General features: G+C 40.3%; 1 protein-coding gene across 1 annotated transcript in view; it reads left to right on the top strand.

Moving 5' to 3' along the window:
* LOC125050270 (prolow-density lipoprotein receptor-related protein 1) overlaps positions 1 to 14031 on the top strand; it is a 76224-nt gene that overhangs the window by 45478 nt on the left and 16715 nt on the right. Inside the window, exons 38-56 of the mRNA XM_047649997.1 lie at positions 481 to 685; positions 1554 to 1758; positions 2163 to 2349; positions 2700 to 2963; positions 3719 to 3860; positions 5008 to 5393; positions 5954 to 6048; positions 6143 to 6434; positions 6898 to 7059; positions 9053 to 9224; positions 9535 to 9617; positions 9688 to 10383; positions 10812 to 10939; positions 11173 to 11511; positions 11642 to 12693; positions 12777 to 12862; positions 13069 to 13158; positions 13289 to 13423; positions 13517 to 13985. Of these exons, the coding sequence (XP_047505953.1) occupies positions 481 to 685; positions 1554 to 1758; positions 2163 to 2349; positions 2700 to 2963; positions 3719 to 3860; positions 5008 to 5393; positions 5954 to 6048; positions 6143 to 6434; positions 6898 to 7059; positions 9053 to 9224; positions 9535 to 9617; positions 9688 to 10383; positions 10812 to 10939; positions 11173 to 11511; positions 11642 to 12693; positions 12777 to 12862; positions 13069 to 13158; positions 13289 to 13423; positions 13517 to 13985 (5188 nt within the window). The remainder of the gene's footprint in view (positions 1 to 480; positions 686 to 1553; positions 1759 to 2162; positions 2350 to 2699; positions 2964 to 3718; positions 3861 to 5007; positions 5394 to 5953; positions 6049 to 6142; positions 6435 to 6897; positions 7060 to 9052; positions 9225 to 9534; positions 9618 to 9687; positions 10384 to 10811; positions 10940 to 11172; positions 11512 to 11641; positions 12694 to 12776; positions 12863 to 13068; positions 13159 to 13288; positions 13424 to 13516; positions 13986 to 14031) is intronic.

The raw sequence follows: 14031 nt of genomic DNA, 5'->3' as shown, positions 1-14031 counted from the left end.
TTTTAGGTATCTGTGTGCCCTTTTTTGGCAAAGGCCTCCTTCAAATCCCACTTATTCCTCTCTTCTCTGTACCACAGTCTGCGATGTACCATCTCCTGTTTCTTTAATTTGGTCTATCCACCTTCTAAGTCTCTTTTTCTTTTGCCGTACCTTGGGCACCAGTTTAGTACTTTTTACTCGACTTTTCTGTTCCTCTTGCCATGTGCCCCGCCCATTTAGTAGATAAATACATCAAAATAGACCTACTCATTCCATAGACTTTTTACGTTCACAACTATTAAAAACTTTATTTGTACTACCAGTACTACATCCCAATAGATACGTGATCACTTAGAAAAATATCAAAGAGTAATAAATCGACCTTGATTGCAAGAAAACACAATTTACCATAGACAACATATTAGCTTCATTAAGCATAAACAATAAGCAATTTCCTATTTCTTTCATACATTTGTTTATTAATTAGCCCTATAATTTCAGAATGTGGAGCTGTTGAAGGCATGGTAGTATCATTGACGACGGGTACGTTGTATTGGACGTGCGCGTCGTGCGGGGCGATACGTTCAGCGCAGTTGGCAGAATTGAGAAAGGCTGCACCAGCACATAGACCTGCCCTCGTACGCACACTATTGCAATTGACGACTGCTGATCGACCACGAGCTATTGATTACGATCCTTGCGAACAGTATGTAAAGTTTTGTTTTTAAAAACAACGTCAATCACGTAAATATGGACGATACTTATAAAGGTTGATGATGAATATTCATATAGTTGTTTCAATAGTATGGTTTTTACTTATTTAAAATAAAGTCTTAATTTTTCAGTATATTTGTTGTATTTAAATAATTTTTACTCAAACCTTCATTAAAATAACTAGTTAAGAATAATACGCAAAACAAGTTTAAATTAAACTGGTACTTCTTGATATAAGTGCGTTCAACTAAGCTGACAAACACTTTAACATATCTTTATATATATAATTCTAATGTACGTGTGTATGTCACTGAATTTCTCTTTAACGGTTGGACAGATTTGAATGATTTTTTTGTATGCGTTTGGTGGATGGTTTAGATTCACAAATCGGCAGACGACCCTGCAGTCGGTATCTAGGTTATTTATATTTACAGCAAATAAACAGCTGTTATATATATAAATCTTATTCTGTGCACGTCTTCGTAATTTAACTCCTAAATGGCTGGACAGATTTTGAAGCTATTTTTAGTGTGTTCAAGTGGAGTCGAGAATAATTTACATTATTAGATATTATATGTATGTAAGACGTGTGTACAGGACAACGCCTGTCGAATTCGCTTATAAATTATATATTATGTCTATTTCATATTCTGATATACTTTTTTCATTTGGCAAACATGAGTGCTTTAAAACACTTAATTATTTAAGCAAATATATGCAAGCAAGAATCAATATGCTATCAGCATTGTAGTTAAGATATGACGTAAATTTTACTAGAATTATTACAGATCAAATTTTATCTACGCGTTTTAAACTAAAACTAACTTTTATAATAAGCATTTAACTATACCCTGTTACAGCCGTGTGTACTGGACAAACTGGAACGAAAAGCGTCCGCGTATTTCTCGCGTGCACTCAACCGGCCGTGGCGCTTCAGACGTCATAACGACGGACATACTGATGCCCAACGCGCTCGCACTCGAACACGACGCACGCTTACTCTATTGGGCCGATGCACGTTTAGATAAGATTGAACGTGCCAGATATGATGGATCGCATCGACGGGTAAGTTACACCCTGTAAATATTTTCGTAACTATTACATTGAAAAATATATATTAATTCTAACATATATAGCTAATAAGTAATATTATTCTCACTTAATTTTCTCCAACAGTAATTAGTAAGTAAGCTAATTCTAAACAAACTTCACAGAGATAAACTGGAAATTACAGCGTGATGACGATTTTTATTTAACTAATCATTTCTTTGTTCGGAATTTTATTATCGGATTCAAATGCCTATCGATCGAGGGTGTTATTATTATAAATTAATATTTATAGCTTAAAGTTTACTATTGTAATAAATAATAATAGTAGTATTTAAAAAAAATCTTGGTCCTATTAGTCGTGTCGAATCGGACTTTATAAAACTTTCTAAATAAACAATCACTTTTTCATTTAACAACAGATAGTGACACGCGCCCGTAGCGAACACCCGTACGCTATAGCAGTGGGGGGAGGATACGTGTTTTGGACAGATTGGGTGTCACGCAGCGTGTTAAGGGCAGACAGACGGTCCGGAGTTGCACGTACGCTACGTCGTGACCTTCCAAGACCTTGTGGGATAGTGCTCATAGCTCCTAATCACCATCAATGTACGTATTACAAGACAGATGTATTTATTTTTATTAGATGGTGTATTATCAAGAAATGAGAAAAGTTTTAGTCTTGTTTCTATTTAGGTAGAAAAGTAAGTTTAATTTTGATATTAATTAAAAGTAAAGTGTCTTTAACAATTTTTTTAGTTCAATGATTATGTAGTATTAAAATCTAATGTCAAGTGTAAATCTATTAGCGAACTATTATAAACTTTCTTTTAGTTAATAATTATACATTCGTTTTGTAAAACATTTTTAAAAGAACTTTAAAATTCACCACGAATTCCTCCAGGTTTTCAATACAATTATTTCAAATACATCCATCTATGGTCTCTATATAATTTCAGGTTCATTAGACCCATGCGCAGTAATGAATGGTGGATGCGCAGAGCTCTGTGAGATATCAGCTAACGGACACGCTACGTGCGCGTGCGAAAACGGTCGCGTACTCGCACGCGATGGACGTGCGTGTCATCCTGCTGTTGACGTCTGCCCACACGATATGTTTGCCTGTGCTGAAGGTGCCTGCCTGCCTGCTCAACTTGTGTGCGATGGCGTTAACCATTGCAGCCCCGATGCTGATGCTAGCGATGAAGATATTTACTATTGCAGTAAGTGATAATTTACGAGTTCAAATCAATTGTATTTAAAGATTTCGCTTAAGTAAAATGTCATTGAACTCATTTAAGTGTTACACTTAACAAACTGATGTTTGTACTAGACCTCTTTAATCGGCAAAACTACAAAATACGTAGTGTACGAGCCAAGGCTGTATATTTTGCTCACTCAAGCTTTCATAGTTTTTTAAGCGAGGCAATTTCCTAAATCGTCGGAATTCCGCCCCGAAAGTAAATCCAATCGTTAACACCACTGTTCTCACTGCCTCTTTCGGACTATTATCATACCTCATGATCATGACCGTCAGGCAAGACATAACTTAAAATTGTTGTGCATTGTAAAATAAACCTTAGCGTAATGCAATAAAGACGACATTCAAATAAAAAAAAATGTGTGGCATTCGGGGACTGCCGCGGTAAACCTATTGCATAGCATTTTTTATCAACTTATGCAATTATAATTATTTATTATTTTTTTATGTATGCAGTATTTTTATTCTTTGATATTCATTCCATAATCTACCACTCTACCAGACCTCCTCACGTCACGTTACGTCATCGTGTGTTAGCTTATTTTCGTTACGGAATTTCTGGATTCGGTCTCCACGCTCAAAGCCCGCGATAGAAGCTATCCAATAGCTTAATAACTCTAAAGCAGGGTGCAATTAGGCCAAGGAATTGTTATACTAATCATATTCGCTCAACATGTTCTATCTATTAAAGTTTTATCTATGTATAACTTCATCCAGCATCCCGAACGTGTCCCGAGGACACAATGTCATGTGGGGCAGGTGGACGGTGTGTTCCCGCGTCACGTGTTTGCGATGGGCACGCTGATTGTGATGACGCAGCCGACGAGCGGGACTGCGACTGCGCGTCTGATCAGTACAAGTGAGCATATAGCCTTTTTATGTGTATATGTCGGAGAAATATCGTCACTCCATCAATATTGATATCGACAGCGGGTTTAGTAGGCATGTGGGTAAAGTGCGAGCACAAAAGACACGAATAATTGTCGTACAATATTTAATTTAGATTGATTTCTTCTAACACTACAAATAACACTTTCGCTTAAATTATAAATAGCAACGGGCTCAGGGCACCAATCTCATTCTACCAGACCCAACTCGGTCCAACCTTTCATCACCACAATGCTCCACTGGATACTCAATCAATATTATTATTATTCGTGAGGTAAAGGTTCCAAACTATGAAACAATCAAATAATAACAAATCAAAATAAATTAAATCTCAATGATTAAGCAATGCAACAATAACAATTAACGATAAATGGACTCGATCTAATCATTTCCCTATTAGTCCGAGCATTTCCTGACATCAGTGGCTGATAGTTTTTTGTCGCAATACAAAATGTATGAGATACATAAAACCCTACTAAACATTGATTTAATATTTGTAAATCTTAATTTGATGTATTGTCGTTAATTTTTTACTGTATTTTGACGTGATAACGTCTTTAAAATCGTTTTAGTCGGGTGACATGTTCAGAAACTTGTGTCACACCAAAACCTCACGAGCGCGATCGCAGGTATAACGAGAGAGAGACGGACCGATCTCCCGTCTCATCTCGAGCGCTGCCAGTCATTCCGTGAATGTATGAAGAAAAATTTATATCATAGTCGAATAAGTAAACTTGTCATTTTACACCCGAAATTTATCATCAAAAGTGTGAATAAAACGATAGATGTAATTTAAAATTTGAAAAAATTGTTATCTTCATTAATTCCTTACTTCCCAAAAACTTATATCACCAATAAGACGTTATCACGTAAACATCTCGATCGTAAACCTACTTTACAAACAACCAATATTTTTTTTCTATATTAATTGTAATGTTTCCCATTAAATGTTGTGTATACGTACTTTTCATTGATGCACATGTATGTATTATGTTTTAGTATGTCGTGTGTTGTCTATAAGTGTATCTATGTAGTTTCGTTAGCCTTTTTAAAATACATAAATTATGGTTAAACTTTTGGGTACGAAACATTTCACAACTGCAAAAATATATTAATAGATGCGCTGATGGTGCGTGCGTATCTGCATCTGCACGTTGCGACGGTGCTGCACAATGCGCGGATGGATCAGACGAAGCCGGCTGCGGAGCTGACACCTGTCGATCTGGCTCTTTGCGCTGTCTCTCTGGCAGCACCTGCTATCCACCGTCATCCCGATGCGATGGCCACTTCGACTGCGCAGATGAGAGCGATGAAGCCGATTGTCCAGCTGGGAGTACAATATCCTTCGAATCAAACCAGGGTTTTGACACCCAGCCGATGTTGGGGTGCCATTCCGCCCAGTATCGTTGTGGCGGTGCGGGGGCCGTGGAGTGTATTCCCCTTGCTTGGGTGTGTGATGGACGTCTGGACTGTACTGATGGTTCAGATGAGGCTTCACATTGCAGTAAGTTGTTTGATGAATTTCTTCTGATTCTTCTTTCTTGTTATTTTTTTTATATACATTAATTTTGTAAAATATTTTAATTTTTTTAGACTTCACACAAATATACAGTATATTACAATTTTCTTAAACAACACAGTAATAAAAATGAATAAATAGAACATTAAAACAAATTTAAAAAGTTTGGACCCTGTGGCTATATTAAACGCTGGCTGCAATGCTGATGCTGGCTGTGCTTTACTCGCTGTATTGTATTATTTCTTCTGTTATTTGTTATTATGTAGTTCTGTCGGATTTATGACTTAGGTATTATAACGAACAATTATGAGATTTTTTTTTTGTTTACTATGAAGTTTCGTAAATTTATATCCTTATGCTTATAGCCTAGTAGTCTTTTTAAAAACTGTTTGATTGACTTCTTCAATATTTGGTAAACATTACTAAAATAACAACAACAAAAACAACTAAGCTTCCAAATATATGTGAGAATCGTATATAAATATGTGTATATGAATTTTGTTTCTAAAACGTGTATTTAACATTTTGATCGTATGTTACATTAGGAAGCCGTAACGTAACTTCAGAATGTGTTGGTGGACGCTGCGCATGCGCACCGGGCTCCTTCCGCTGCGCACATTCCGCTGTCTGTCTGCTAGCCGTGAGTAATTTGTTAACATAAAAACATTATATATAAATTATGATATTTTTTTTTTAATTTAATTATTGTTAATACATTTTTAAATAATTACCAGAGTTTATACTGCGATGGAGATGCGGATTGCGAAGACGGATCAGACGAGCCTCCGGGTTGTTCAGCTCGTTCAACTCCCGTCTCGGGTACTCCAGACCCATTGGGTACACCAGATCCGATCAATGGCACAGATAACGTAACAGAATCTGAAGCGATTCTTATGTGTGTGGAACCAGGCGCTATTTACTGTTCAGGCCGGTGTGTCCCACCCGCATTGCATTGTGATGGGCGGGACCATTGTCTCGACAACGGTGGATCCGGGGCTGGCTCTGATGAAGATCCGGTTATGTGTTGTAAGTAAACATTTACAATATGCTATTCAGGAAGTTTTTTTTTTCTAATATTATTGTTCGAGCCAAGGCATGTACATTTATGTATTGTGGCTATGCTACATGCTCATTCAGGCTTTCTTAGTTTAATTATCTAAGTCCTAAATCATCGAAGTTACTCCCCGAGAGTAAAGCCAGACGTAGGCTCTCTCTTCTGCATTTTATAAGCATAGCAATTTTTAGCTGACCGCCAACCTTCAGTAGTGGAGAGGCACTACAAGTAGAAGAAGAAGCAGAAGCAATTTATGTAATAAAAATTCATTAATATTAATTAATTAGCATTAAAATGTTGTATGCGAGGGATTAATATATTTTAATAATATTCTATATTATATAAAGCATCATCCAGAAACCGTACACACCGTACAACGCTTCATATATCTATAAAATATATTAAATCAGCAGATAAAAACCTATATTATTTCAGCATCATACGCTCGAGAATTCGGTTCCGAGGCAGAAGCGGCGGTATCACGCGGGACGTGCGGCCGCGGCGAGTGGCGATGTGGGAATGGTGCTTGTGTTCTGCAAACCGCACTTTGTGACGGCCTGGACTCGTGCGGCGATTTTACGGATGAAACACATTGTAGTACGTAGATCTGTACGTTAAAAGTGGGGGTATTTAAACAGGGAAGGATTGAGGAGCCGAGTGGATTTTACTAAGAGTTTGGAGGTCATATGTATTGAATATTTTAATCCATTACGCTCTGCTTGTTTTAAAAATACTTTTAGGGACGTATAGCGTTCGGGATGTGAGCTATTACATACTCGAGATTTATCTTTACCTTATCCGAACTCGTGCGTTCTCTTTCCCAACCGTCAAAATAATGTCTATTTAAAAGAAAAAAAACAACCACGAAGGTTTTACAAAAATGATTCATGCAAATATTTCTAAAAAGGTTACTAATTTCTGTCTTCCTTTAAATCTGTTCTGTACAAACATTACCTGTCCACATTGTATCCCTAACTTTAATAATACTAACTAAGTGAGACTGATCGTAAATTAAATTAAAATGATTCATGTGCACTTTTTATTATTATTAGTATAATTTGTTTTTTTTAATGTATCCTTTTAGTTTAGATTGTTTTTTTTTGTTCTTGTTTAGTTTCTTTATTTTACAAGTATATGCATTGATATACAAAAACCCAAGATGCACACTCAACGTCAAAAAATAAGCGCAACATTCTAAATTGTGCGCTCATTTCAAATAGTCTCGCGTCTAATAAGTGGAGTCGATGTTATTTTTTTGTTTTTTTTTATAAATAAATTTATGTACTTTTGAACTTTTTTGTATGTAGTTTTTGACAAATATATTTACGCTATATAAAGTGTAGGTCAGGAGGTAGCCAATTTAACATTTTTTTTTAATTTAAAGAAAAAACTTTTTAACCGGATTAAAGTTATGTATTATTATAAATTTACAAATATTTAACATCCAACACCTTTTGTCTTCAGTCACCGTGACCACGCACGCTGTAAAGCACCTGAAAAGTCAGATAAATTTAAAATTATGTTAAATAGTTGTAAATAAAAAAGTCATGTTCGACTCTACTCAATACCTTGTCCTACCGACCACGGTCGGTCGTAAAATTTTATTGCTTAAAGTACATATACACTGCGTTGTAATAACAACTTTAAGCAATTCGCGTAAGGTTGATTTTGCAATAATATATGCTTGTAACATATACTGTTATAGAAAGGGATAGAAATAGTGTTTCGGGACACTTTCGAGCGTTACTTTTATTCGAGACTGTGCATCTTGGGTTTTTTGTATATCAATGAGTATATGTAATACATGTATTTTTGCACTTTTTGCCTACCTCATGTAATTTAATACATTTTCTTTTTTTTCTTTTCTCACAGTGGTTGCCTGGAAGAGATCGCTCGAATGCGATAAGGCTGCCAGTTGCCTTTCCTTTACTTGTAATTTTGTTAAATTTTTATATCATTAAGCAACAAAGTGTAAATAAATAAATAAATAATTTGTTTCCATATCAGATTTAATGATTTGATTCAATGAGTTAGGTAGGTTTCATTTCATCATATCAATCAAAAATTTTTACTTCCCTTTGCTTACGCAGAATGGGTGAAGGAAACAAAATAAAATTCTGCTTATTCTTTTACGGTTGGTGCCATTTTCCAAAAATGTCCTTTATTAAATTGCTTAATTTTTTCGAAACTGTATTAAACATAGTTGGTCAGTACACGTGCGGAACCGACATTGCAACTTCTTCCGACTGTCAATGTCTAGACATTTGTCGGAACTCTTTGCAATGACAGGCTTTCCGCACTCGTAATGAATAAACTATGACATAAGGTTTTTTGGTATGTTTTTTTATATCTCCTGTATTAATTTATGAATATTTAGTGTAGGCACAATGACTCTATACAAATAATTTCCGACCGCTTTAGCCAATAAAATTGTATGTAATGTGTGCTAAGGTTATTTCCAAATTGCGACAGATCATGTCTACCCCAAAATATTTTTATGCTTGGACATAAAGTGTGATTAAACATAAATTATCTTGTATGGGCTTCTAAACCGTTGAAGAGGTTAGATAGAATATCATTTCCTTTGCAGATATAGACGAGTGCCAAGTGGGCAATGGTGGGTGCGCTCACAACTGTTCGGAGCTAACCGTCGGCCGGGCCTGTTGGTGTCAGCCAGGGTGGAGGAGAAGCGGAGCGGGGGGAGCCGAATGTCAGGATGTAGACGAGTGCGCTGAGGATGAACCCTGTGAACATCGCTGCAGGTAGCCCTTATGTTTTTCTGATTAAAATATTTTTTCTACGTGATTTGTTATTTCTCAAATAGTTATGTTGATTGCGATCACCCAATTGAGATAATGATACTGAAATAATAAAACATGTTTTGAGTAGAATTAAAAGTAGTTTATGGTTTGAACACATTTGTGTTTCAACTCATTTAAGGGCCTGGGTTGCAACTTTTGCATACATTTTGATTTGGTCCAAGAGTGCCTTGTTAAAAGCAAAACAAATTGAAAAACTGGAATGCTTTCTTCCCTTAAATAATAAGTTAGTACATATTGATTTTTCTTTCAGAAATTCCATCGGAAGTTTCAAATGCTCTTGCACGGCAGGCTATCGCCTTATGGAAGATGGTGTCAGCTGCATTCCTATATCATGTGAGTAATTTACTAACAATCTAAAAATTCATCTTAACTTTGAATTGTATGATAAACTTTCTCTCAACAGCGGTAAAGGCGACCCTGATCTTCACGAACCGGTACTACATCCGCCGTACGGCCATCCGCTTGGACAACGACGTAAGCGAGGCCAGCACATCACTACTCGTACATAACCTTACGAACGCCGTTGCCCTGGACGCGTTATGGGTACGCGGTTGTCTCTACTGGAGCGACGTGACCCGCCTCGGAAGTTCCATTAAACGCGTCTGTCGACCTTCTGCCATACACACTCCCCTTATATCATTATTTTTCCCCGCACCTACAATTCCAACTGCGATACGCCCGGAGGAGTATTCCGTGGTAGCCGGCGCGACGCTCCAAAATCCGGACGGATTGGCCGTCGATTGGGTCGCGGGAAACGTATACTGGTGCGATAAGGGTACGGACACGATCGAAGCGGCAAAGTTGAATGGACTACACCGGCGTGTGATTATCCGCAGTGGGTTGCGTGAGCCGCGGGCGTTGGCTCTACACCCAGCCGTTGGCCGCTTGTACTGGTCCGACTGGGGCAGTGAGCCACATATAGGCCGGGCCGGGATGGACGGCTCGCAGCGTAAAATTATCATTTCGACGAACCTCGGCTGGCCCAATGCCCTCACCGTGTCGTACGCCTCTAAAGAGCTCTACTTTGCGGATGCGCGTGAAGATTACATTGCAGTTGCAGACCTGGATGGAAACCATGTTAGGATACTGCTCTCTCGAGGTAAGATTTCTTAATAATGATTTATAAATTTATAAAATTACAATATATTAAATAATAGTTGTACAGATTTAAATCAAAATATTCTATAGTTTTTGAAGTTATACTTCTTTTGGCGCGTAAGGGAAAAATAATGAGAGTAAATTTTTACGATGCGCGCGCAAACCGTCACAAAAAATTGGAGTTAGCATAGCATAGTCAACATTTTTAATAACAAAATATCCATTTCCTTAATTATGTAGAAATAATTTTTTTATGATATTTAAATAAACTTTATATATAAATAAGCACACAAACATGATTTTTTAATTAAACCAAACTTCACAGTGCCTTTAGAAGTATTTTCAATTTACGACTTTCAAGCTGTTTTAAATACATAATAAATTTATTACTTATGAATTTTGTTTCTCAAATTACGTATCACTTGACAGATCGTATGCCATGGCTTCGTCTCCATCACGTTTTCGCGATAGCGGCGTGGGCAGGCCGCGTGTACTGGAGTGACTGGGAGACACGGGCTATTGAAAGTTGCCGTCGTAGACCTGACATGAACTACAATGTAAGCAAACTACTCTATACACTTTTCAAAACAGGTCTGGAGAATCGTCGGAGGGCTTAAAATATCGGGTCCCAGACCCGCCATTGATAAATCACAATAAAGTGATGTATACACTATTTTTTACTCAAGTTTTCTACGAACTCACTTAAACATCCGTTATTCTGGTATTTAACTAGAATGAGGAGCTTTCTTTTAAACCTGGAATACAAGACATGAAGTCGTTCTGCCTATAGGAAACGGGAGACCAACCGGCGTGGCGTGGAGGAGCTTGGCGATGCCGCACTGAAGCGCGTGCCGTTCACAAACCCATGGACTTGCGGGTGCTGCATCCGGCACGTCAACCACTATCACCCGAATTGACCTTGGCGTGTGAGCGACTCAACTGTTCCGGCTTATGTCTTCTGAGTCCAGCTGAAAAGGACGACGAAGGGGCAGTGGCCCGCTGTGCCTGTCCCGAGCACTGGGCGCTAGAAGCGGATGGACGCTCTTGTCGACCTAATTGTAGCTCTGCGCACTTTGTGTGTGCAAAGGCACTCAAGTGCATTCCTTTCTGGTGGAAATGTGATACGCAGGTAAGATTTCTTCTGATTTTCTCTTTTTACTTCCTCACAGTCGACTACTGTCGTGTGTTTATCATTTTATTTATTTATTATTTGTTTATTATTATAGAAATACAATTTTGATTATTTTTAACCTCTCCAGGACGATTGCGGCGATGGATCAGATGAACCCGATTCGTGCCCGGCGTTCCGATGTTCGCCCGGGCAGTTCCAATGCACTAACGGGCGTTGCGTGCACCCTGCGCACATCTGTGACGGTGTGCAACAGTGTGGCGACGGATCCGACGAAATCGACTGCGACCGCTTCACCTGCCTCGCCTCGCAGTGGCAGTGTCGAGGGAACCGAACCGCCGGTGTGACCGCCCGCTGCCTTCCCGCCGCCGCTCGATGCGACGGTCGCCCCGACTGCGCGGACGGAGACGACGAGCTCGATTGTCCGCCTCGCACTTGCCCGCCGCAGCACTTCACGTGCGGCGACGGAGCATGCGTGCCGTTCGTTTGGCTCTGCGATCAAGACTCTGACTGCAAAGACCGGTCGGACGAAGGTGCCGTGTGCGAAGCCCGACAGTGCGGCCGGGCCGAATTCCGCTGCACGTCCGGGCGATGCATCCCGCGCGAGTGGCTCTGCGACGGCGAACCCGATTGTCCAGCGCGCGAGGACGAAAACGAGTGCCCGGCCCGGGCCGCCTGCGACGCCACCTACTTCCGCTGCGGGGACGGCCGCTGTGTCCCGGGTCGCTGGCGCTGCGATTTCGAGGAGGACTGCGCGGACGGTTCCGACGAACTGGAGTGCGTGCCGCGCGCTTGCAGCGAGTCGGAGTTCCGCTGCGATAACGGAGAATGCATTCGTGGCGCGCTCCGCTGCTCGGGGGCGCCGGATTGTAGCTCGGGCGAGGACGAAGCGGGTTGCGCTCCGCAATGCGGTGAAGGCGCTCGGGCATGCCCCACCGGAGGAGAGTGTCTGCCTGCCGAATGGTGGTGTGATGGGGAACCCGATTGTCCCGACGGAGCCGACGAAGCGGGCTGCAACGCGACGGTAGGAGCGGACTTAGGCCGGTGCGGGGCGCGTTTGACGTGCGGATCGCGGTGTGTGCCCGCAGCGTGGCGCTGTGATGGACGCCGAGACTGCCCCGACGGCAGCGATGAACGGCCAGAGCTCTGCGCGAATACGGCCTGCACCCCTCCAATGATCAGGTCAGACTAATTCAACTCAATATGTTTCTTCATTTATTTAAAAAACAGGCTTTATAATGTCAAAAATAATGTTTCGTACGTAGATGTGGTGACAACACTTGTGTACCTCCTAATCTGCTTTGTGACGGAAAATCTGATTGCGCCGACGGTTTTGATGAAGATAAACTCTGTAAGTATCTTGAGTTTTGTTAAGTTTAGTGTAACTTAGATATTCGCAGAATCAAAATATTAATTACATGGGGCAAGTTGAAGTTGGAACATTAGTCATTGTAATCATAAAACGTGCTGAAATTATTCGTGCCTCTACGGGCTAATTGGAAATACTTGTACATTATATACTTCTATTTTAAGGATATGTTTTGTGTTGCCTTGTAGGTCGTACGTTAGATGCGCAGCTATGTGATGAGGATAGCTTCCTTTGCGAGGATGGCCGTTGTGTCGCCACAGACGAAACCTGTAACCCAGGTAATACTTTCCCAATTTTTATTATTGTTATGATCGTTATTCAACTTTTTAAAGATTTCACATCAGATTGGTTTGAGTTTCGTATTAAATATGATATTTATGATAATACAAGACCATTTTATGTGTTTAGATCGCGGGGACTGTACATGGCGCTCGTGTTCGCAGCTGTGTATGCACAAACACGCACACAACCACACTTGCAAGTGCGCCTACGGCTACCGACAACGAATACTGGCCGATAAAACTGTAACTTGTGAGGCTCAAGGTGAGATTATAACAAAAAATATTATGAACATTTTATATGCATTTACTAGTAGTATATTAGATATTTTTTTTACTTTTGAAATTTATTTCTTAGGTGAAGCAGCAAGAGTCGCAGTATGGTCGCGCGGTCGTTTACGTGTGTGGGATTTACACAAACACGAACCGCCATACGACACACCGCACACAAACAACGAAACCGTGCTCGTGACTTGCGTGACAGCTGCCGCCGTGGAAGGCGTTTGGTGGGCCTGGTGGGGGGACAATAAGGGTCGCGTGCGCCGATTACGCTTGGGGTCATTACAACCGGCCGGGCCGGGTCACGATCCATTACTTCCGTGGCCGGACACACCAGCCGACGGCTCGGAGAGCGAGACTGTAGCTACTATAACCGGTGAAGTCCGCGGTGTGGCCATAGATGTTGTTTCTGGACGAGTTTTCTGGACGGCAGTAGATGGCTCGCGGGGTGCCGTGGCTAGCTCTGCTTTGGATGGCCGTCGCCGTGTCACACTATGGGCACAACGCGGAGCGGAGCCTGACGATATTGTCGTTTCAGCTGATACTGCGTAAGTATATTATTATTAAATTAAAAAATGCATTTTTCTCCTAAAA

The sequence above is a fragment of the Pieris napi genome, chromosome 6, assembly GCF_905475465.1.
Source record: "Pieris napi chromosome 6, ilPieNapi1.2, whole genome shotgun sequence".
NCBI classification, from domain to species: domain Eukaryota; kingdom Metazoa; phylum Arthropoda; class Insecta; order Lepidoptera; family Pieridae; genus Pieris; species Pieris napi.
This window is presented reverse-complemented; position numbering and strand designations above follow the sequence as displayed.